General features: G+C 46.5%; 1 protein-coding gene across 4 annotated transcripts in view; it reads right to left on the bottom strand.

The window, feature by feature from the left end:
* COLGALT2 (collagen beta(1-O)galactosyltransferase 2) overlaps window positions 1–23,860 on the bottom strand; it is a 100,205-nt gene that overhangs the window by 14,751 nt on the left and 61,594 nt on the right. For all 4 annotated transcript variants that reach the window (XM_083359085.1, XM_083359086.1, XM_083359087.1 and 1 more), the window contains exons 5-7: window positions 23,209–23,413; window positions 19,400–19,519; window positions 16,894–16,970 (exon numbers count right to left, since the gene is read on the bottom strand). In XM_083359085.1, the coding sequence (XP_083215211.1) occupies window positions 16,894–16,970; window positions 19,400–19,519; window positions 23,209–23,413 (402 nt within the window). The remainder of the gene's footprint in view (window positions 1–16,893; window positions 16,971–19,399; window positions 19,520–23,208; window positions 23,414–23,860) is intronic.

Raw genomic sequence — 23,860 nt, 5'->3', positions numbered from 1 at the left:
TGGCCCCTTGACCAACACACTCTGAGGCTCTGCAGCCTGCTGTGAGCAGGAGCAGTAGGGGTGGGGGGATCCAATATACTGGTTCCTTACCTCCGCCTGGCTTGTTCCATGGCCTTATGGCAGCAGCATTGGGTGCGATGTGTGAAACAACAAATGGCTGGTTTTGGCACAATGTGGCTGTTTGCTGCCAACCACAGCCATTTGCCGCCTCGTGGGTCACACCCAATGCCACTGCCATGAGGCCACAGAACAAGCCAGGCAGAGGTAAGAATTGGTATACCAGTTTCTTACCACCACCCGGCTTGTTCTGCAGCCTCATGGCAGCAGTATCATGCAGGAGATGGCAAACGGCCAGTTTCGGTGCAACGTGACTGTTTGCTGCTGGCTGCGGCCATTTGCCGCCTCATGTGTCGCACCCAATGACATTGCCATGAGGCTGTGGAACAAGCCGAGTGGAGGTAAGGAACCGGTATACCAGTTTCTTACCACCGCTCAGCTTGTTCTGCAGCCTCATGGCAGTGGCATTGTGCAGGAGGTGGCAAATGGCTGGTTTCAGTGCAACATGGTTGTTTGCCACCGGCTGCGGCCATTTGCCGCCTCATGTGTTGCACTCAATGCCGCTGCCATGAGACCATGGAACAAACCGGGTGGAGATAAAAAAGCAGTATGCTGGTTTCTTGCTGCTGCACAGCTTGTTTCGTGGACTCATGGCAATGGCATTGGGCAGGAGGTGGCAAACGGGTGGTTTCAGTGTGGTGCGGCTGTTTGCCACCCCGCGAATTGTGCCCAATGCTTCTGCAATGCAGCTCAGCTGAAAGCAGCTGTGGAACAAGTGGGGCAAGTTCCCCCCCTCACCTGCCCATTCAGCTACAGCTTTGGTGGCTCTGTAGGCAGAGTTGCGAAGTTCTCTTCTCTGACAGAGCCACCAAAGCAGCAGGTGGATTGCCAGAGGCTTAAGGAGGGAAGGTGCAGAAGTGGACGGTCGGGCCATTGGCAAGCACAATGCGGTTGAGCAGAAAGCGACCTCAGAACAAGTGGGGCAGGTAAGGAAAGAAATCCTTGCTCCCCCCAGAAACTGTTTTTCTTTCCTTACCCAGCCCTGTGTCATTTCTCCTTAATGATCCGCTGTCATCATTTGCAAAGACAGGGAAGGTTTTTTTTGGGGGGGGAGTTCAATCAATCAATTCCAACTTCTCGTGAAAGATTGCAAAGTTGGAATTGATTGATTGACCTTTCCCCACCCCCCAAAAAACCTTCCTTTGTTTCCTTGCACACTACAGCACCCTCCCTCCTCGAGCCTCCGGTGCTCCACCTGCTGCTTTGGTCAGCCTGGCAGCCCCCACCTCAACACCCTGCCCACTGCCACCTAGCACGGCTGCCCCGGGGCTGCAGGGGCTGGCCTGGCATGGGAAGAGCATGTGCCCCATCCTCCTACGACCATGCAGGGTAAGGTTGCTGTGCCCACACCTGCCCAGATGCCCTTGCTTCCCCCTAGGGCTTTTTTACTAACCTGCCTTTCAGCTGCATTCTGTTACTCTGTTTGCTTCTCAGCCTTCACCGAGTGTTTGTGGGGATATTGGTTAAAAAAAAAGTTCCATCAAACTTTCTAACTTCTTGTGAGATCTCATGAAACTTTTTTTTTACCAATAGTCCCACAATAACGCGTCAAAGGCTGAGAAGTGACTGAAAGGCAGGTTAGTAAAAAAAATGCTTGGGGGAGGTCAGGGCATCTGGGCGGGAGCAGGCTCAGCAACCTTACCCTGCGTGGCTTCAACAGGTGTCTGGGAGGGGGAGGGAAGCAACTGGTCTAGCGCCACCGTGTTGCTTCTCTAGCCCATGCACAGGCCCCATCCCACCTGAATCATACCTGGGAACCAGTAGTTCCCAAGCCGCAAGTAAAAAGCTGAGCCGGCCGACATTTGACAGTTGACAGCTGTCAAATGGCCGCCCGAAGCAACGACGCACGCGCACCGCCCAGCCGGCCGCCATTCCCGTTGACAGCTGTCAAAAGGGCTGCCGGGGGCCAACGCGCACGCGCCAGATTTGACAGTTCCCGGAACTGTCAAATCTGGAAGTCTTCAACCCGGTCCTCCGAACTGAGCTAAGCGCTCAGCTGAGAGGAATTCCCTGACAGCCGCAGAGCTGTCAAAGTACTGTTAGATGATTGGCCGTTCTCCGAACAGCGGGGAAATACCACTGCCTGATTGGCTACGCTGTTTGACAGTTCCCTATATAAACCCGGATTGTTTTGACAGTCAGCTGCCGGGAGCTGAACCAAATAAACGAGTTTACCTTGCCTGCGGTCTCTCGCCTGTCTTTGTAAAGACAATTTACCTGGCGACGAGGATGGGATCCCGGTACTACAGAGCTGCCTGCTGAGCTAGCCTCCGCGAAGGAGTTCCGATCCCTCTCGCTGAAAGTCACTGCTGAAGCCACATCGAGGGCAAAGGAACCCTGCGGCAGCTTGAACAGTACCGTGGATCCAGACCATGGCAAATTTAGGCCACGTCAGAGAGTTTGACGTCCGCCATCCCGAGGGATGGGAATCGCACTGGGGACAAGTTGAAGGCTACCTCGTAGTCAACAAGATAACGGAGGATCGCCACAAGGCTGCCGCCCTCCTGTGTCTCAGCGGGCCTGCCATCTACGACATCGCCGTAGGGCTCTGCAGCCCAGACCCCATCGCGACCGTCCCCTACGCCGTACTAACCGACCGCCTCAGCAAGCACTTCATGCCCCGGCGGTCCGAGCTGTACTGGCGCCTCCATTTCGCCCGCCGCCGACAGCAACCGGGCGAAACGACCACAGCCTTCATCGCTGGGGTACGTCACGCTGCCCGCAGGTGCCAATTTCCCGACCTGGAAGACCGTATCAGAGATCAGGTCATCGTCGGTCTCTCCAACGAGCGGCTCCAGCGGAAATTGGTAGCCAGACCCACATTAGACCTCGCTCAACTCACATTAGAGATCATGGCCTATGAAGATAGCCACCGTGAAGGCTCCCCGACGTTCAGAAGCAGCCCGGCCGGGTCAGTCCACTACGCCGGGGAACCGGACGGCGAGCAACCTGAACCCTTCACCGGCGTCGACGACATCATGTCCCGCTTCAGCAAAATGGGCACCGACCCCGGAAAGAACCGCAGGCCATTCAAGCCAGCCGCCTCCGGCCCAAGACCCACCTCCACAGGCCAAAAACCTAAGTGTGCCAGCTGCGGCGAGGCTCACGCCAGAGCCACATGTCGTTTCAGAAATGCCAAGTGTCACGGATGCGGGAAGACCGGGCACATTCGCTCCGCGTGTCGCAGTTCGAACCGGGAAACCCTCCACGAGCTTGAGGAGATTCCGGCAGGTAGGACCAGGGTCCCCCTTTTTGCCAGGGAAATCCCCCAGCCCTCAGTATTGTCCATTCGGGCTCAACAAAAAATTTCGCCCATCCACCATTTACAGCCCAAAATTAAGATCTGGGTCAAAATTCAAGGAGTGCCCTGTGAAATGGAGGTCGACTCCGGCTCCTCCGTTTCAATAATGTCCTGGGACACTCTCAAAAAGATTGGGTTTAAAATCAGACGTCGTATCCCCCTGCAGCCCTCCAAAATACTCCTTGCAGACTTCCAAGGGGCCGCCATCCACTTAAAGGGGCAGGCACAAGTAAGGGTAGAATACAAAAAATTCCAGGGGCAATTAACAATCCAAATCACTGAGGCTCCCAGGACCACCCTCATCGGGTTAGACTGGTTCGAGGCTCTAGGCATCCACCTGGAGGGCACCAACCGCATACAATCCCGAACATTAGAGCAGGTCTGCCAGGCGTTCGCGGACGTTTTCGACGGAACGCTTGGCAAATATACAGGCCCCCCTATAGACCTCAAATTAAAACCTGAGGTAGGTCCCATCCGCATCAAGGCAAGAAGGGTCCCCTTTGCGCTAAAACAAAAAATCGAAGCAGAATTAGACCGTCTAGTCAGCCTGGGAGTCCTAGAACCAACAGACGGGGGAACCTGGGAAACCCCCATAGTGACACCAGTTAAACCAAACGGTGACGTGAGAATATGCGCGGACTATAAAGCAACAGTAAACCGCGCATTAAATCCCCACGCATACCCAGTGCCTGCTGTCAGGGACGTGCTGTCAGAAATTGGGTCCGGCTCAATATTCGCCAAACTCGACCTAGCGCATGCCTTCCTTCAGCTACCGGTCACCCAGGAAACAGCTGAAGCACAAACCATTGTCACTCACCGTGGCGCCTTCAAAGTAAACCGCCTCCAATTCGGCATCTCAGTGGCCCCTGGTATTTTCCAGGAGGTCATGGAAAAAACCTTAAAAGGAATCCCAGGTGTCTGCCCCTATTTCGATGACATACTCATCGCTGGGGAATCGGAAAACAACTTAGCAGATAGACTACAGGAAGTACTATTAAGATTTAGAAAAGCAGGGCTCAAACTAAAACGTGAAAAATGTTCCATAGGCGTCCCGTCAGCAGATTTCTTAGGCTACAAGATCGACTCGCAAGGAATTCACCCCACAAACTCAAAAATCCTTGCTATCAAGGCCGCCCCTACCCCAAAAAATAAAACCGAGCTCCAAGCCTTCCTTGGACTTTTAAATTTTTATCACGCCTTCCTACCAGGGAAGGCAACTATCGCAGAACCCCTCCACAGACTGCTCGATAAAGGGGCAGCCTGGCAGTGGACTACAGCCCACGAAAACAGTTTCAAGTCACTTAAACAAATGCTTTCCAGCAACGCAACTATTTCCCACTACCAGGAGGACAAACCTCTATGCATAGCCTGCGATGCATCCCCATATGGGATCGGAGCAGTTTTAAGCCATTTAGACAACAATGGCACCCAATCCCCAGTGGCATATTATTCCAGAACTCTTTCCAAAACGGAAAGAAACTATGCCCAAACAAGATAAAGAAGCCCTGGCAATTGTGGCGGGAATTAAAAAATTTCACGATTACCTTTACGGCCGCCCCTTTGTGATTTACACAGATCACAAACCATTGCTAGGACTATTCACTTGGGACCGTCAGACCCCCCAAATCTTATCTCCCAGGATGTTGCGCTGGACAACATTCCTCACAGCATATTCCTATCAATTAATATATAAGCCAGGACACCAAATGTGTCACGCCGACGGCCTCAGCAGATTACCCCTACCCCACACAGAGGCAACATCTTAGCTATTCAAGAGCTCCCAGAATGCCCACTGACAGCAAAAGATATCGCTGCTGCAACTTCGTCAGACAAAACACTTAGCAGAGTGTTAGCATGGGTACACACAGGCTGGCAAACCTCTTGCCCAGGCACAGAATTTCAGCCATATTTCTCCAGGCAAAATGAACTAACGTCACACTTAGGATGTTTACTCTGGGGGTGCAAGGTAATCGTGCCCACCAAACATAGGCCAAAAGTACTGGACACCTTACATGAGGGCCACCCTGGCATCGTAAAAACAAAAGCCTTGGCCCGCAGCTATGTTTGGTGGCCAGGAATAGACCAAGACATAGAAAAGTACATTGCTGGCTGCTACCTATGCCAAGAATCCTGCCCACTCCAACCCAGAGCCCCAATTCACAAATGGGAACTCACAAAAAACCCCTGGTCCCGTATCCACATTGATTATGCCGGGCCCTTCCAAGGACAGGTCTTCCTCATAGTTGTAGACAGTTATTCCAAATGGCTGGAGGTTCTCCCGGTTCACAGCACAACGTCTGCCGCAACCATTCAAGCCCTCAGGGGAATCTTCGCAACACACGGTCTCCCCGACGTCATTATTTCAGACAATGGCCCTCAATTTACTTCTCATGACTTTCAGATCTTCACGAGGAGAAATTGTATTAGGCATTCAACATCGGCTCCCTTCCACCCATCGTCCAACGGCCTTGCGGAGGTTATGGTGAGGACCACCAAAGACGCCCTCAAAAGAATCATCACAGGGAACTGGCACCGTCGCTTGTCACAATTTCTCTTGGCCCACCATTCTACTCCCTGCACAACCACCGGCAAAAGCCCGGCCGAACTTCGATGGGGCTGCCGCCTGGTGACACGGCTCGACAGACTCCACCCCGACAGACCGGCAGCCGAAATGACACCAAACACCCAGCCAAAAACATTCTCCAAAGGACAAAATGTTTGGTCCCGAGATTATGGGGGAAGGGATAAGTGGGTTCAGGGGGTTATCCTGGACCAAACAGGACCATTATCATACACAGTGGACACAGGGACAGGACTCATACAACGCAGACACACGGATCAGCTCCGACCCAGGTCACTACCCAACCCCTCTCTGCAAGCAACTCTGGGTGAGCCTACGCCAGCCGACACCCCCGGACCCAATGAATTCCTCCCCCAGGACCCACAACCACCTGCTGAGCCCCACCTAGAAACAACTCCTCCTGCCACGCAACCCGAAGGGAGCACCCCCTGTCCCCGACGGTCCAGCCGAGCCAGAAAACCCCCCGCATACCTCGCGGACTTTGAGTGGAAGGGAAACCCACCATCTGTTAACCAGACTGTTTTAAAACGTTCAACTGTTGTTATGCATAACATACCTGTTCAGGGGGGGGGAAAGGGGGTGAATCATACCTGGGAACCAGTAGTTCCCAAGCCGCAAGTAAAAAGCCGAGCCGGCCGACATTTGACAGTTGACAGCTGTCAAATGGCTGCCCGAAGCAACGACGCACGCGCACCGCCCAGCCGGCCGCCATTCCTGTTGACAGCTGTCAAAAGGGCTGCCGGGGGCCAACGCGCACGCGCCAGATTTGACAGTTCCCGGAACTGTCAAATCTGGAAGTCTTCAACCCGGTCCTCCGAACTGAGCTAAGCGCTCAGCTGAGAGGAATTCCCTGACAGCCGCAGAGCTGTCAAAGTACTGTTAGATGATTGGCCGTTCTCCGAACGGCGGGGAAATACCGCTACCTGATTGGCTACGCTGTTTGACAGTTCCCTATATAAACCCGGATTGTTTTGACAGTCAGCTGCCGGGAGCTGAACCAAATAAACGAGTTTACCTTGCCTGCGGTCTCTCGCCTGTCTTTGTAAAGACAATTTACCACCCCTCGCATGGAGTGCCTTGCTCCCACTGCTCCTTCTTCCCCCATGCGGCACCTTCTTTCCAGTTCCGACACGTCACTTCCTCCGCCGCTGTGTGGGACTAAAAATAAAGTTCAATCAATCAATTCTGTTTCCCCCGTCCAGTTTTGGATTTCTGGGGGACCCTGAAAAGGGTCGAAAGTCACCCCATAGAGGCGACCAGCAAGGAGGGGCCCTCACTGGATCACGGGAGAACGGTAGCTCTCCCGCTAGAGCCGGTGAATCAGCCAAAGCTCCACTTACCAACTGGCAACTTCAAAGCAGCATGGAAGAGACTGGGTGAGATTTTTTTGTCTCTTAAAGCCTAATTACTCTTTGTACCTGCATAATCTGCTAAAGCATTTTGCTCCCTGTGGTGAGAGAAGGGTGACCTTAGTTCTCCCTCCAGAAACAGCGGTGACTGACTACCCAGCGGAGTTTAAAACATTGAAAAATAACTGAGATCCTAATCAGAATTCTATTCTCTAAAATTTGTGGATTTAAAGACTCTTTATCTTCTATTCCCTATTTTTCTTTAATTTTTATTCTTTATTTTTACTGAAGATCTGGGTTTTTTCTTTTCAAATAGAAGAAAAAACTGAAAAGATTAAAATAACTTGGGGGGACATCTAGTGGCTAAACCTGATATTGCAATGTTATTCTCCAAAAGAGACTTGGCTGACAGCCCAGAAAATAGATAAGATATATGCAACCTTGAGACATTAACTGTGATAAATTCAGCTTTGTTCCTTACTTAGTGAACCTCCTGATTGTAAAGTCTTTTTTACTTTAAATATACTATTATGAAAGAAGATCAGGAATGGACCTTCCCTATGGAAGAAGAGGAGGAACAAACTCTTTGTATGCTGAAAGCGATTCTTCAAACCCTTCTTATAGCTGGTGATGAAATAAGAAACTATAGGAAAAAAACAAGAAGACAGCCTGGACATGCAAACTCAAACTATGACTACAACCAAAGAATCATCCATACAGGTTACTACAGAAAAGGTGGAACAATTAAATACTACGACAGAAGATTCAATTGCTCAACAAACACAGCTAATGGAAAATACGGGAAAGAAACTGACAAAAGGGAAAGAGAAAAAGACTTCCCATATAAATCAGAAGGAGCCTGAGGATCGAAAAGAAAAACAGATGGAAGAGAAGATAAATAGTTCAGACAACTAAGTCGAGCTGGGGAAACAAGGAGACAGCTTACCAGATCTGCTAGTCCTCTCAAAAAAATGGTGACTAGATGGTTTTTTCAATGTCAAATAATAGATATAACAACCCAAGGAAAGTTATTTGGTTTATTTAATTATTTATTTAATTAAATTTCTATACCGCCTTATTCCCGAAGGACTCAAATGCTTTTGATGACCCAAAAGCAAGAACATGGAAGATGATTTGGCAAAGAAAGAAAGCTAGAATAAGACTGAAAAACAATGGGGCTTTGATCTATATATGAGATTTACTTAAATAGACAAGATGTATATTATGAGAATTTAAATAGAATATACTTAAACAGATAAGATATGTATTTTGAATACAAGATATAGTTATGAGTTGAGATAAAGAAAACTTTGGTCAAGTAAAATTCAGAAGTATAAATACCAACAATTAAATTGGAATATTGATTTGTGTATAAAGGTTTTGTAAAGTTGATTAAGATACATATAAGCTGAAACTCCATTGAGGAAAGTAACGAATATGTCTTTATGTCTTACAATAGAACATACTTAAATAGATAAGATGTGTATTTTGAATATAAGATGCTACTATGAGTTGAGAGAAAGAAAATTTTGGTTATGTAAAATCCAGAAGTATAAATACTAACAGTTAAATTGAAATATTGATTTGTGTATAAAGTTCATGTAAAGGTGATTAAGATATATATTATTAGGTCATTGACTGTCAAAAAGATTGAATGTTAAAAAAATTAAGATATACATAAATTAAAAACTATTGATAAATGTTAGAAAGTTACTTTTTATTTGATTGATAGAATAAAAATTGTATTAGCTTAGATATGAGACAGTATATACTAAGGGGGAAAGAGAGGGAATAGCTATTGTAATAGTTGGAGATTTGTACTAATGATATCTATATGTAATAGAATTATTGTATTCAGCTGCCACGTTGCTTTTCAAATATGTACATGTAATATTAGAAAATCAATAAAAAATTATTTAAAAAAAGGAAAAGCCAGATTCATTTAACAACTGTGTTACTAATTTAACAAATACAGTGATTCACTTAACAACTGTGACAAGAAAGGTCATAAAATGGGGCAAAACTCATTTAATAACTGTCTTGCTTAGCAATGGAAATTTTGGGCTCATTGTAAGTCTAGGACGAACTGTATCTCTTCATCTAACTATGCGGTGAATCCCTGTATCAATAGCTTTCAAATTGTGTAGTAATTGTCAGGACCCACCTCAATCCACATCTTAGGAAATAAGAACTCTTGGATGCAAGTTTAGTCCAAAAAGGAAAATGTTTACTAGGATGGAATCGATTGTGGGAATACAAGACGGAATCTAACAAAGTTACATTTCAATCCTATATAAAACATTCCCATTACAGCCCCTCCCCTCATCCATTTGGTCAGGCTCTCATCAGTTGCTAGGTGTCAGGTCCTTCCATGGGAAAGGGAACTCTCCTTGGTTTTATGGTTATTGCTTTCCTTTTCAGTTGTAAATGAAGATACAATCCAGACCTGTCTGTCTCCCTCCCTCCCCCAGTTAAAACATCCCCTGTTGTTTGAAAATCGCTTTAGTAACCATCCTCTCCCCCCCCTCGGAGAGATGGCAGCATCCCCAGAAATAGCACGTTGTTCTACCTATACAATTATGAAATGTGATATAAATGGATTCTGACATTCGGCTCTTCTTTCAGAAAAAAGATGAGTCCATCTGTGGGGAAAGAAAACATATAAATGTTAGCCTGGTTTGTTTGGATATTCTGTATGAAACCTCTTAAGCAACTTAGGTGCTTTAACATGGAGTTTGTTAACCCACTCATTTTCTGAGGAGGGGAGGTGTTTCCATGCCACTAAATATTGTATCGTTCCATGGTGTTTTCTGGAATCTAAGATTTCTTTCACTTCAAAATGTTGTTCTCCTTGGTGGTGGTGGTGGGATTTTTGCTCGTAGTGGTGATTGTTGTTCTCTCTTTAATAGACTGCAGTGGAAGGTTGGGTGTATTCGTCTAAGATTTTTGGGTAGTTCTAATTCAACTGTTACTGGGTTTATGATTCTTTTAATTGGAAAGGGTCCAATATATTTTGGTCCTAGTTTTTTACAGGGTTGGAGTGATTTCAGGTATTTTGTGGATAAATATACCCTAAATGGTGTGGGATCGGTTCTTTTTTTGTCTGCCTGTGTCTTGTATGCTTTTCTGGCATCTTCCAACGCTTTCCTAACGATTGGCCATGTATTTTGTAATTGAGCAATCCATTCCTTCAGATCAGGGATAACCGGTTCTTTTGGGGTTAGTTCTGGTATTGGGTTGAAACTCTGGCCTGTAGCTACTTGAAAAGGAGTGTAACCTGTGCTTGAGTGGACTGCATTATTATATGCTACTTCTGCAAAAGGCAGTAGGTCCGTCCAGTCGGACTGCTGAAAATTAATATAGCATCTCAGATATTGTTCAAGTATATTATTAAGTCTTTCAGAAGCTCCGTCTGTCTGAGGATGGTGACTAGATGACAGTCCTTGGGTGGTTCCTAAGAGGGATAAAAATTCTTTCCAAAATGCCGACGTAAATTGCACCCCTCTGTCAGATATGATGCGTTGTGTATCATCTGACCCATCCACTGCGATAATCAAGTTCGCAGATGATACAACTGTGGTGGGTCTTATTACAGGTGGGGATGAGACAGCATATAGGGCGGAGGTACAAAAACTATCCATATGGTGTAGTAACAACAACTTGCACCTAAACATCAGCAAGACGAAAGAGATGGTGTTAAGACTTCCGGAGAAAAAAAGAGGAACCTGCCCCACTTTACATCGGGGAGGACTGTGTAGAGAGAGTTCCCTCCTTTAAATTTCTGGGAGTCTACCTCTGTGAAGATCTGACCTGGAAAGTTAACACAACCCAGGTGGCTAGAAAGGCCCAACAGAGGCTTCACTTTCTTAGGATCTTGCGGAAGAACAGGGTAGAACAACAGCTAATGACCCTCTTTTACCGGTCTACCATAGAGAGCGTCCTCTCGTATGGTATTGTGGTTTGGTATGCCGGTCTGACAGCCGCGGATAGGAAAGTATTACAGAGGGTAGTGAGCACAGCACAAGACATTGTGGGCTGTTCCCTGACACCACTGGATGACATCGCCAGGGCTCGTTGCCTTGGAAGAGTGAGGAAGATTCTCAGGGATGACTCACACCCTGGACGGTATCTTTTTACTCTCCTACCATCCGGTAGGAGATATAGGAATATAGCCAGCCGTAGCAACAGGCTGAAGAACAGCTTTTATCCGTAAGCTGTTAGGCTTTTGAATGGGATGTAATCTTATGCAGAGTTGACTTGGGAGGCTGGTGTGTGGTGTAGTTGGTTCACATAGTGTGGTGGGATGGAGGGTTTGTTGTCACTGTGTGTTGGGGGGAGAGAGCACAGGGGGAGGCTCAGCTAATCTCAATGTACACATGTTGTACTTTGACAATAAAGGTTTATTATTATTATTATTATTATTATTATTATTATTATTATTATTATTATTATTATTATTATTATTATTATTATTATTATTGTGGTACCCCGTGCAATCTGTAAATATGCTGTACAAAAAGTTTTGCTAATGCTTTTGCAGTCGGGATTTTTTGGCAAGGTATGAAATGTACTTGCTTAGAGAACAGATCTGTGACAGTCCAGACTACGGTGTTTCCATTACTTTCTGGCAGTTCTACGATAAAATCCATGGCTATTTCTTTCCATGGGGCTGAGGGGTTTGCCACCGGTTGTAACAGACCTGGCAGTTTCCCTTGCAGTCTTTTAGCCATCGCGCAAATTTGACAGCTACCCACATAGCTTTCTATGTCCTTTTTCATAGATGGCCACCAAAATTGCCTTTTAGTTAAGTGTAAGGTTTTTACAAAGCCAAAGTGTCCTGCTGATTTTGTATCATGGCACAGTTGCATGAAATTGATTCTCTGTGTGGCAGGTATATATAGCTTCTCCCCCACCCACGGCAGTCCATCTTTAATTGTGTACACATGTTTATTTTTCTGGAACCATTCATCACTTTCCAAAGACTTCCTGAATTCTATTCCAGTTTGGCTATCTACCTTCGGCTTCATTTTTTCTTGTGCCCTGGTTGTGACTGGTGCTGCCAGCTGTTGTTCCGGTACAAGTGGTTTAAAGTCAGTAACTCTTGTGCTGTTATATTGGGGCATGCGGGATAATGCACCTGCCAGGAAGTTCTTTCCCCCCGGTAAGTGTTTGAGAGTGAAATTGAATCGGTGAAAATGTTGGGACCAGCGGGCTTGCTTAGGAGTGAGCTTCCTGGGCGTTTTTAGTGCTTCCAAATTTTTGTGGTCTGTCCAGACCTGGAAAGGTATTTTATTTCCTTCTAAAAATTGGCGCCATGTTAGTAATGGCCACCTCAATGAGAATGCCTCTTTTTCCCATATTGGCCAGCGTTGTTCTGTTTCTGTGAGTTTTCTGGATGTGTATGCGCATGTTTGCAACGTCCCCCCATCATTTTCTTGTAATAGTACGGCTCCTACCACTACATCACTCGCATCTGCCTGTATTACAAAAGGTTTGTCGGGATCTGGGTGTTTTAGGACAGGTTCAGCAGAAAAAAGTCTCTTTAGTCTCTCAAATGCTGCTTGACATTCCATTGACCATTTCAGAGGCTGGCTGGGTTTCACGGGTGACCCCCCCCCTTCGTTTTCAACAAATTTGTGAGGGGCATGGCTATTTGGCCAAATGCGGGGATGAATTGGCGGTAGAAATTTGTAAACCCCAGGAAACTTTGTAATTGCTTCCGTGTGCGGGGGGTGCCCACTCTAGTACTGCCCTGACCTTCACAGGGTCCATTTCGATGCCCTCTGGAGATATGCGATATCCCAGGTAGTCGATTTTTTCCTGATGGAATTCACACTTCGATAATTTAGCATATAAGTGGGCAGCTCGCAACTTTTTCAGGACTGCTCTGACTAGTTTGATATGTTCCTCTTTGGTTTCTGTGAAGATAAGGATGTCATCGAGGTAAACCAGGACCCCCTTATATAGGTGCTCTCTCAGCACGTCATTGATTAATTGCATAAAGACTGCAGGGGCCCCTTGCAGTCTGAATGGCAATACTTTGAATTGATAGCACCCCATTGGGCAGTTGAATGCAGTCTTCCATTCGTCTCCTTCCTTAATCCTAATACGGTAGTATGCTTCCCTCAGGTCTAGTTTGGTAAAAATCTTTCCTTTCGATAGGTGGGATAACATATCCTTCATTAGGGGAAGGGGGTACAGATTACATTTACTAATTGTGTTCAAATTTCTATAATCCACAACCAAGCGAGAAGACCCATCCTTCTTCTCCCTGAACAGAACCGGGGCGGCCACTTTGGGTTTGGCAGGCTCAATAAATCCTCTTTCTAAGTTTTTCTTTATGAATCTCTCCATTTCTGCCATTTCCCTTGGGCTCATGGCATACATCCTGGGTTTTGGGAGTTTTGCCCCAGGTTTGAATTCTATGGTGCAGTCTGTGGGGCGGTGGGGGGGAAGCTCATCTGCTCTTTCCTCACTGAAAACCTCAGCCAGGTCCCTGTATTCCTCCGGTATCTCTGGTAATCCCTTCTCTTTCCCCACTGCTGCTGTCTCCTCCCTCTGGGTTGGGGGGGTGCTTTTGGAGTCTACGTTCTTCTGCCCCCCCTTTGGGAAGTTGAGTTCTGCTGTCCTCCAGTTTATCCCGTGGTTCCATTTCTTCAGCCATTCCAGTCCTAGGATCATTGGGCATTCCATGCCTGGGGCCACTATAAACGTTATGTCCTCCTCATGGGGCCCCAGTGATAGGTGGATTGGTAAAGTGGCTAGGGTGGCTGGTCCTCCCCCTGCTATTGTCCCATCTAATTGACTAAAAGAGATTGGTTGTTTTAGCCTCCTCACTGGGATGCTCAATCTCTCCACCAGCGTTGGGCTGATAAGGCAGCGGATGCACCCAGAATCTATCAGAGCTTTTATTTTGGCTGCTTCAGGCATAGGGGAAGCTAATATAGTCACTGTCTTAATTATGGGTGGAAGGGGTCCACTTACCAATGGTTCTCCCTCTGAGCTGTCTTCCGAGTTGTCCACCGTCCCTGCGGTGCAGGCCGGAGTCCAGTCCCAGTTCCTGGCAGGAATTGTGGACTCTACAGCCTCTGTCCCCTTCATGGAAGATTCTTTTTTGTTGCCTTGGGGCTTCCCCGGCTTCTTGGAGGATGATGCCTCTGGTTTTCGTGGGGGGGCTTTTGAACGACATTCTGCAGCACGGTGGCCCTCTCTCCCACAGTTGAAGCAACCTGTTGATTTTTTGGCTGTGGCTGGTGGGTTTTCCCCCTCGCGTGTTTGCTCAGGTGGCAGGCGGCCCCATGGTTTTCCTCTGCGGTGTCTCTTCAGTAGGTCTATTTCCACTTCCTCTGCCAGGATGTACCAGTCGTCGAGGTGGGGTGGGTCTCCTCGAGGCAGGCAAGCATCATACAGGTCGTAGTTCAGACCGTCTTTGAAATGGCTAAGGAGGATGTCTTCTGGCCAGTTCAGCTTGCTGGCAATGGCTCGGAATTCTTGGGTATAATCAGCCACTGCTCGCCTGCCCTGCCTCACCGTTTTGATTCTCTCCCGGGCCTTACGGTCAGCCAAAGGATCCTCGAACCGTCGCCTCAAAGATGACATGAATCGGTTGAAGTCGTTGAGTTCTGGGGCGTTGGAGTCATGCAAGTTCACCACCCAGTCTGCAGCCGTCCCGTCCAGGGCAGATTGCATAATTCGGATGCGTGCTTTGTCACTGGGGATGTCCTGTCCGTACTCTTCCATGTAGCTGAGGACTTGGGTTAGGAAAAATCCCAGTCGTGATGGCTCCCCCTTGAATTTGACTTCCAGGGGCGGGAGTCTTTGGCTGGAGCGTTGTCTGCGCGGTGGCCGGTATCGCTCCTCATCCTGGTCCCCATCTGTGGTTCTGGGGGGGGGGGTACTGCTGAGGCAGCAATTCCTGTTCCATTGGACGGCCCCGGGGTTTCAGGTGTTGGATCCCCTCCGTTACCTTTCCAGTTGCATCCCCAGGGGCTGCCTCGGTTGCGATTCTCAGCTCTCTCCTCCCTCAGTGAGCTCAGGGTTGCTTTCATCAGATCAATGGCCTTTTCCAGGATCCGCTCCTCCTCACTGGTTTGCAGGGAACTCTCCATCTCTTGCCTCCATTCCGGTTGGTGGTTACTACGCCTCAGGGTCGTTTCTCCCGAAGCCTTTTCCCACTCACTTTTCCTTCCAACGCCCATCGACCACCGGGGTTTTCGGTCGTACTGCTCCACCGCTTCTTTCCCGGGGGAATATGCTGCTTCAGCTTCCCATCATCTCTGGGATTCCATTTGGGGGGAAGACTCCCCCTCCATGGGGCTTCCCTCCTCTCTTGCTTCGTCGCCAGACATTGTATTTGTTGCAAAGTCCCCCGGTAAGGTTTTCCCTTCCAGGTTGACTCTTAAAGCAGATTCCGTCTACTGTCAGGACCCACCTCAATCCACATCTTAGGAAATAAGAACTCTTGGATGCAAGTTTAGTCCAAAAAGGAAAATGTTTACTAGGATGGAATCGATTGTGGGAATACAAGACGGAATCTAAAAAAGTTACATTTCAATCCTATATAAAACATTCCCATTACAGCCCCTCCCCTCATCCATTTGGTCAGGCTCTCATCAGTTGCTAGGTGTCAGGTCCTTCCATGGGAAAGGGAACTCTCCTTGGTTTTATGGTTATTGCTTTCCTTTTCAGTTGTAAATGAAGATACAATCCAGACCTGTCTGTCCCCCTCCCTCCCCCAGTTAAAACATCCCCTGTTGTTTGAAAATCGCTTTAGTAACCATTCTCTCCCCCCCCCCTCGGAGAGATGGCAGAATCCCCAGAAATAGCACGTTGTTCTACCTATACAATTATGAAATGTGATATAAATGGATTCTGACAGTAATTCTCATACTAGAATGTAGATACTTGTGGGCTCCAGGAAATGTAATTCAAAACCAGTGATGCAATATTGCAAGGTGGAATTGCTGGAAAGGCATAGATTAAGTATCATCATCATACTGTCAATTTTCTCCTAAGTTCTTTTCTATAGCACATTTAAGAGAAAAACAAATTTAGAAAATTGATTTTTGTGACATATAATGCTACCCTACAGTAGATATTAAATCCCTGCTTGCTTTAAAAAAAGAAACCAGCATTTTGAATAGCAATAGCACTTAATATCACTTCACAGTGCTTTACAGCCCTCTCTAAGCTGTTTACAGAGGCAGCATATTGCCCCCAACAATCTGGCTCCTCATTTTACTGACTTCAGAAGGATGGAAGGCTGAGTCATGTTACATTCACTGTGTTTTCACAGACCATGACTGAGCTATATATATGAGATGTTTTTACTTCCCATCATCCCCAACAAACATATTTGGCCACATTTTCTAGGAATGATGGTAGCTGAAGCTCAACCATCTGGAGACCCCTAGTTTAGGGAAAGCTGGGTGAGACATTGCAAGTTACTGAGGTCAGAGTTAAACTCCTACTGGATTTTGCCTCAGCTTTTTTCACTTTTGTAAAAATTGGCATGCTGAGTGAGACACCCTTCTTTTTTGCATTACCTCGTCAAATCCCATCTTCTCAGGGTGTTTTGGAGGAACTGTGACAAACTTTGAGGGTTCAATTGGAGGATGGTTAACTGGAAGAGATTAAGAACATTCATCCTATTACATTAATACTGACAGTTTTTAAATGTATTCATGCTTTGAGTAAAACAGACTTGTACAAAGCTCTGTGTATTGCTGAATAGCATAGCTATGAGGCACTAGTCAGTAGCATATAGCAAGAATTCTTTAGTTTTAAACATACTCCTTTCCAAGTGTAGTTAGGATATTGCTACAGCAAATGAACAAAAGCTTATCAATAAAGCAGACTATGCTTTTTTCAAACGATGGGCTATTCTTGATTTTGAAAGACTGCACTTCCAAATATGCAGCATTCAGAAGCTAGAGCTGGTGCAGACTGCAGCAGCGAAGTTCTTGGGGCCCCAATGGTGGCTCTTGTACCATGTTTCCCTGAAAATAAGCCCTAGTATGATTTTCAGGATGCTCATAATATAAGCCCTACCCCAAAATAAGCCTCAGTTAAGATCATCAGACAGACACATTTAGTACTGTGTTTCCCCCAAAATAAGACCCAACCGGAAAATAAGCCCTAATGCATCTTTTGCAATAAAAATTAATATAAGACCTGGTCTTATTTTCAGGGAAACATGGTAACACCCATACTTTGTGAATTGCACTGGGTGTCGGTTTGCTTATGGGTGCAATTCAAGATGTTGGTTATCATATTTAAAACCTTTTGTGGCATGGGTCCAGGCTACTTGAAGGACTGTCTCATACCACTGGGATTGGCCCACCCCACCACTGTTGACAGAGGAAGCATGCTGAGGGTGCCATTGGCCTTGTGTTCTGGCTGGTGCGGTCCAAGGGAAGAGCCTTCTCTGCCGTTGCACCTGCCTTTTGGAACATCTTGTCCCCAGAAAGGGGTCAGCTACAACCCTCCTGACCATCCACAAGAGCTTAAAGACCTGGCTCTGCCAGTTGGCTTGGGGTTCCAATGGTGGAGCTTCACATTGGGGGTGGTTGATAGATTAACAAGAGATCCCACCCCTTCCCCTTCTCAACCTATTCCTTCCCTCCTCATCTTTTAGCTAGGTTGACTATATGGATTTTCATAGTATTGTATTTACATCTGTAGGTTTTGTAGTTTGTAAGCCGCCCAGAGTTACCTTGTGATAAGATGGGTGGCTAATATGTTTTACAAATAAATAAAATATGGATATGAGGATTAATTTAATGTAACTAGCATTAATCAAAATTGGCTACTTTTCCCATACATTTGTTATCACTAAATCATAATTTGTAATATAACTATTGGAGGAGTTCTAAAAAGTTGCTTGCTAAGTTTCTTAGGTCTGTATCTGTTGCTATAAGTACAATTCCTTACGACAGTGGACATGTTCACAAGAGGTTATATTTAAAGAAAAATTCCAGGAATTTATTATTTAACGTACCACCTGCAATTTGGCACTGTGATTGGTTAAGACAAATGAGACACGTGTAATTAATATTCAGGATGCATTCATCAAAACTCTGAGCTAGCCCCCAATTCAAATTACAGCATCAGCTCCTGTTAGGATTAATCGATATAGTTTAGGAGACTATAGAATTTTGATTTATATGTTAGTACCTGTGTAGCATCTGTCAACACCTTTAACCAAATGCATCTTTTTCAAGGATTGTGAAGTAGCTGTGCAATTCCACAAAAAGGTACAGCTCTTAAGGAGTTGCCAGCACTTGCTTCATGAATTCTTGTATACTCCAAACTGTCTTTTCCCCTTTAAATCTGAAGAGCTGCATAGCTCCTCTCTGGTTAGAAATGATGGAGAATGCTAGCTGGGGAAGTATTTTGGCCCAAGCCATGGTTGTTTTGACCATGGCATGGAAAACATTGACTCAGCAGGCTAAGTCAATATCAAACTATAGTGTGGCTTAACATGGGACTATTTAGTCTCTGTTTTACCATCATTAGAAAAGTACTTCAAAGTAAGGGTAGAAATTAAGCCATACAAGGGGATCCTGCGAGTCAATGGCACTAGATTCATTGTTCCATTCTTTGCATGTTTCTAGTCCAATAATAGATAATGCAATATTGAAATATTTATGTCTGTCATGATCAAAATCACACAATCAATAGGGCTACTATAGCTAGACTGCAAAACTCTGGAGCATAGACCTAATAGTTTGCTGCCATCTAATGGTTGGCCAGATTTAATAGTGAGTTTTAAAATCTACCTAAAAATGAATTAGCAATTTACACACACACACACACACACACAAAATAAGTTTTTCAGATAATCAACCTGTATTATTTTCCATCATTTGAACCCATTAAATTCTAACCCATTATTTAAAGAACTGATATCATAATGGGAAAGAGGAGTAGAAATGTTTATTTCCAAAATTTATTCACTGCCCAATAGTTAACTAGAATACAATAAAAACACAAAATCCATATTATTGGAAACCAAAATAGTAGGGGTGTGAGGCCAAATATGTAACTTACTCATTGCTTCACTCAGCACGTGAACAATATTGTCTGCTTCATCTTCTAGCAATTGGTGTGATTTCAGTGGCACAGGAAGGTAACCATAATGTTCTCTGTTGCAAATGTACATCTGAATGTCTGGAAAGAGAAGGAGATATAGGATATATAGGAGAAAAACTGTGGTCATAAAGAAAGGATGGGACTCAGGTGTCTTTGGCTGAGTCTTGGAGACTGAACTCCACCTTCCTCAAGGTTCTTCTAAAAGATCAAAGACTGCAGAGTCCCTACCACATGACTGAGCCATCAGACGCATTAAGCATGCCACTGAACACAATGAACAGATCTCTGCCCGCTGCCTCATTGATGGAGACAAAAGAAAAGGGCAGCAGGAGAAAAGGAGTTACAGTACAGCAAGCCTATGAGCAATTACTCTAATGTTAAATTTGTTGTGGCTTTTATTCTGTATTTCGACTTTTGTAAGCAGTTTAGAGTCAATCAGACTCAAGCAGCACAAAGCTAATTAAAAGGACAGCCTCCCCAACAAAGCAATAAAAGAAAGTGGAGGGGATAAAAATAAAGATGGCTAAATGGTTCGGTCTGTTTAGGAGGCTTGCTCAATATATATATCTCTCCATACCCTTTTGTCAGCAAAAAAGAAATTCAAATTTTTAGTGTTCGCAGTAGTGACTTGAGCCCTGCTTAACGCTCCTAGGTTGGAGCTGCAAGGCAAAAGTGATCATAATAATAGAACTGCCTGCAATATAGTAGTTCAAAAACCAAGGTGCATCGACCAGACCGGTATGTATGTATGATGTATGGAGAGAGAGAGAGAGAGAGAGAGAGAGAGAGAGAGAGAGAGAGAGAGGGAGAGAGAGAGAGAGAGAATGAATCTTGAAACACTGCAAGTTTTTAAGAAACTTAAATGGTTGAGCAGGGGATTGGACTAGAAGACCTCCAAAGTCCCTTCGTACTCTGTTATTTTGCTCTGTTATTTTATCCCATTTCTTTTACTGCCACAGTCACTGATGCATCCACACTACCGTATTTTCCGGCGTATAAGATGACTTTTTAACCCCTGAAAATCTTCTCAAAAGTTGGGGGGTCGTCTTATACGCCGGGTCGTCTTATACGCCGATAAAAAAACCAAATCAGTCGAGCGTCCCCGTTCTTGTAAAGCCAGGCCGCCCCACGCAACTGAGCTAACTCCGGCGCGGCTCCGGGACACGGCTGGGCGGGAGCGTCGGGCAGCTCTCCCCACGTGAAGGCGGCGCTGCCCGTTGGCTCTTGGCCCGAGGGGAGGGCCTCACGCCTGCCGGACTCACCTGTCACCAGCACCGCTCTCCCCCCCCACGGGGATGCGCTTCCGCCAGGTGGTGCTGTCGGAGACGAGCCAGCCTGGTGGCCGGGATCGGAGCTGCGCGCCGGACTAAGAGGCCGTTTCGTGAGGCGAGAGGGCGGCGGGAGGGGGGAAGGAGGAGGAGTCCCCAGACGTGGCAGCTCTTCCCGCCGCCCGTGGAGCGAGGTCGGTGTCCTCATCAGCCGCCTTTGCCTTGGCCAGAGGGATGCAGGGTGGGCACTTTAAGAGGCAGGCAGGCACGGCGTCCCAGGCGGGGCATGGGCGTGGCAGTCGCTCTCCCGGTTTGGCAAGTTTCCCGGCGGGTGACCGAAGAGCAGCCTCTGCCGGCACTTACTCCAATGCGCTGCAACTAGGAGTGCGAGCCGCTGAGGACGGGAGAAGCAGCCGCTCGGGCGCATCAGCACAACCGAGACGAGCCAGCAGGCAGCCGGGATCGGAGCTGCGCGCCGGACTAAGAGGCCATTTCATGAGGCGGGAGGGGGGAAGGAGGAGGAGGAGTCCCCAGATGTGGCAGCTCTTCCCGCCGCCCGTGGAGCGAGGTCGGTGTCCTCATCAGCCTCCTTTGCCTTGGCCAGAGGGATGCACGGTGGGCACTTTAAGAGGCAGGCAGGCGCGGCGTCCCAGGAGGGGCGTGGGCGCAGCAGTCGCTCTCCCGGTTTGGCAAGTTTCCCAGCAACAGGTCCGAGCGCAGGAGCCGCACCGCCAGGCTGCCCAGAAAAAGCAGCCACACCAAGAGGCTGCACGCCCAGTCCAGCTCCATGAGGGGCAGGGCGGGAAGCCGGCCGGGAAGAGGGACCGGGAGCCCGGGCCAAGCACGCCTCGGCCGACAGTGAGAGGGAAGCGCACGAGTTCTAAAAAAGAGGCTGCGGGCGGAGCTTCCCCGCCCTGCGCCCAATGGGAGAATTTCAAGGCCTGGGGGGGAAGCAGAAGGGGCGCCAGCCGTGGCGGGGTGGCGGCTGCCCTCCGGCGCTGCCTGCCGCCTGGGAAACGTTGCGCCTCGGGGGCCGGCAGAAGCGCGGGAGCAGCGGGAGGGCCGGCGGGGCCAGTCGGGCCTTCGCCTCCTCTGCGACGGGCAGGGCATGTAAGTATTTTCCGGCGTATAAGACAAAACCTTGAAAATCTTCTTAAAAGTAGGGGGTCGTCTTATACGCCGGGTCGTCTTATACGCCGGAAAATACGGTACAATTGAGGAAAAGTGGTTTTAGATCTCCCAGCCAATGATTTTATTTAACAAATGATGTCTTAGGCCTTGCATGAAAAATTTCATAACTTTTAATTTGAAAGATAAGCTCCCGGGTGAGCAGGCATATTGATCTACATGGACAAACAATCTAGTCGGCTTCCCTGTAGCTTTACACATGCCAGATTAACAGCTTGCTTGTAATGCCAAACCAAGAATTACAACTAGGCTACCCTCTGTGAGGAGTAATGCATTGAATGTATTAACCGTGTTTGTACAATGAAGTTGTCCTTGGCTTGTTCAGGGTTTGCATTTTCACCTGGCTGTGCCAAAATATAACCCCCTGTGAATCTTCTGAGCTACCAAAACATCAGGTACAGGACTCATCTCAGCATCATCATCCCCAAACCAGAATGCAAGAGCCTTTAGAAACACTGGACCCTTGATGGAGAGGGCTGGGCCAAAGAACCAGCTGCAGCCTGACATGCTATTTTTGTCCCATGGATATGCAAGATGTGCTCCAATACACACCTGTCCTTTCTTTCTTTCTTGGGGCTTGGCAGGGGAACTAGAAACCACTGAAACCAACAAAGGAAAAATAAAACATGTCCCGGTTACTGCATTGGGCTGAAAAATCAAAGCAGCAATTAAAAGTTCCAGAAGACGCAATTTAATAAGCTGCAGATAAAACAAAGTACATTCCCAGTATGAGGCTGAAAATAAATGCTAGCTTTTTTTAAGTTCTTTTTTTAACCAGCAGGGAAAAGAAAGAGGAATTCAAGCTTGGTCGTCTGGTCTAGTTCTGGGCCAGTTTATTAATAACAGAAGCATTTTCTGACATTTTAATATCACAGGGTTGTTTGTGGGGGAGTTATTGTGTGTGTCTGCTCCTTTACAATCTCCATACTCTAAACCAAGCAGCTGACTACAATTCTTGTCAGTTCTCAGTTCATCTCTTAAATGCCATAATGGAAAAGAGGTGAAAATATTTTTCAGGTATCTGGTGTCTTCATTTCCAGCTTCATATCTACTTTATCTTGTAAAATCATCACCATCATCATCAATCATGATAGTATGTTTTAGTCTGCCAGGATTCTGTCTATATGTGAGGAACAATAAGTATTCTATTATTATTCTATTTGAATAATAATAGAATACTTATTATTCCTCACATATAGACTGTAATTTATTTATGATTTTTATTTTATTTTTGAAGCTCTCTTTATGAATGTTACAGGATATCAAAACTGTCCTGAATTTTTAAATGTGGGTTAATCAATGGCTCCTTACCAGCTTGGCGACTTGAGAAGGCAAAAACAATGATATCATCAAAGGTCCAGGTATAGTCTTGGTGTGGGGGATAAAATGCCAGCTTATCTGATGCCTCTTTTCTCAGATCAATCAAGAATGTGGAATGTATCATTGGGACTGCAAAGCAACCAGTTCTCTTCCATTCCCTGATCAGAGGATAATCTGGTGTCCTCTTGTAATAGCCCTAAAAAAAGTATATAGTATTAAACTCTTTTTTAAAAATCTCTTGCCTATAACAAATGACCTTCTTCCTGTTTGCCAATGTATTTGTTCAAAAATCTGGCCATAAGCTGAAAGCTATCTAATCTATTGTTACATTCAACACAGAGTATATGTCAGGCTCCAAAAAACAAGAAAGACATGTTGTGATTCTTCCAAGTAGATTTCTTTATTGTTTCTCACTTATAGACAGAATTTTGCCAAAGTAAAGCATGCTACCATTCCCATAAAGCATATACTCTAGGAACTATTAGGCAGGAGTGTCTTCACTCTCTTTCTTTCATGCAAACTATCTGAACTGAGTTGTCCCTTGCTCCTCTGGAATGCACTCCTTCCATCCTGGGAATCCATCCCATCCCATCATTAATGATGGGATTCTCCTTTGGTTAAGGCAAGATTTATAACCTCATGC

This window comes from Vipera ursinii (assembly GCF_947247035.1).
Source record: "Vipera ursinii genome assembly, chromosome: 3".
Classification (NCBI taxonomy): Eukaryota; Metazoa; Chordata; class Lepidosauria; order Squamata; family Viperidae; genus Vipera; species Vipera ursinii.
This window is presented reverse-complemented; position numbering and strand designations above follow the sequence as displayed.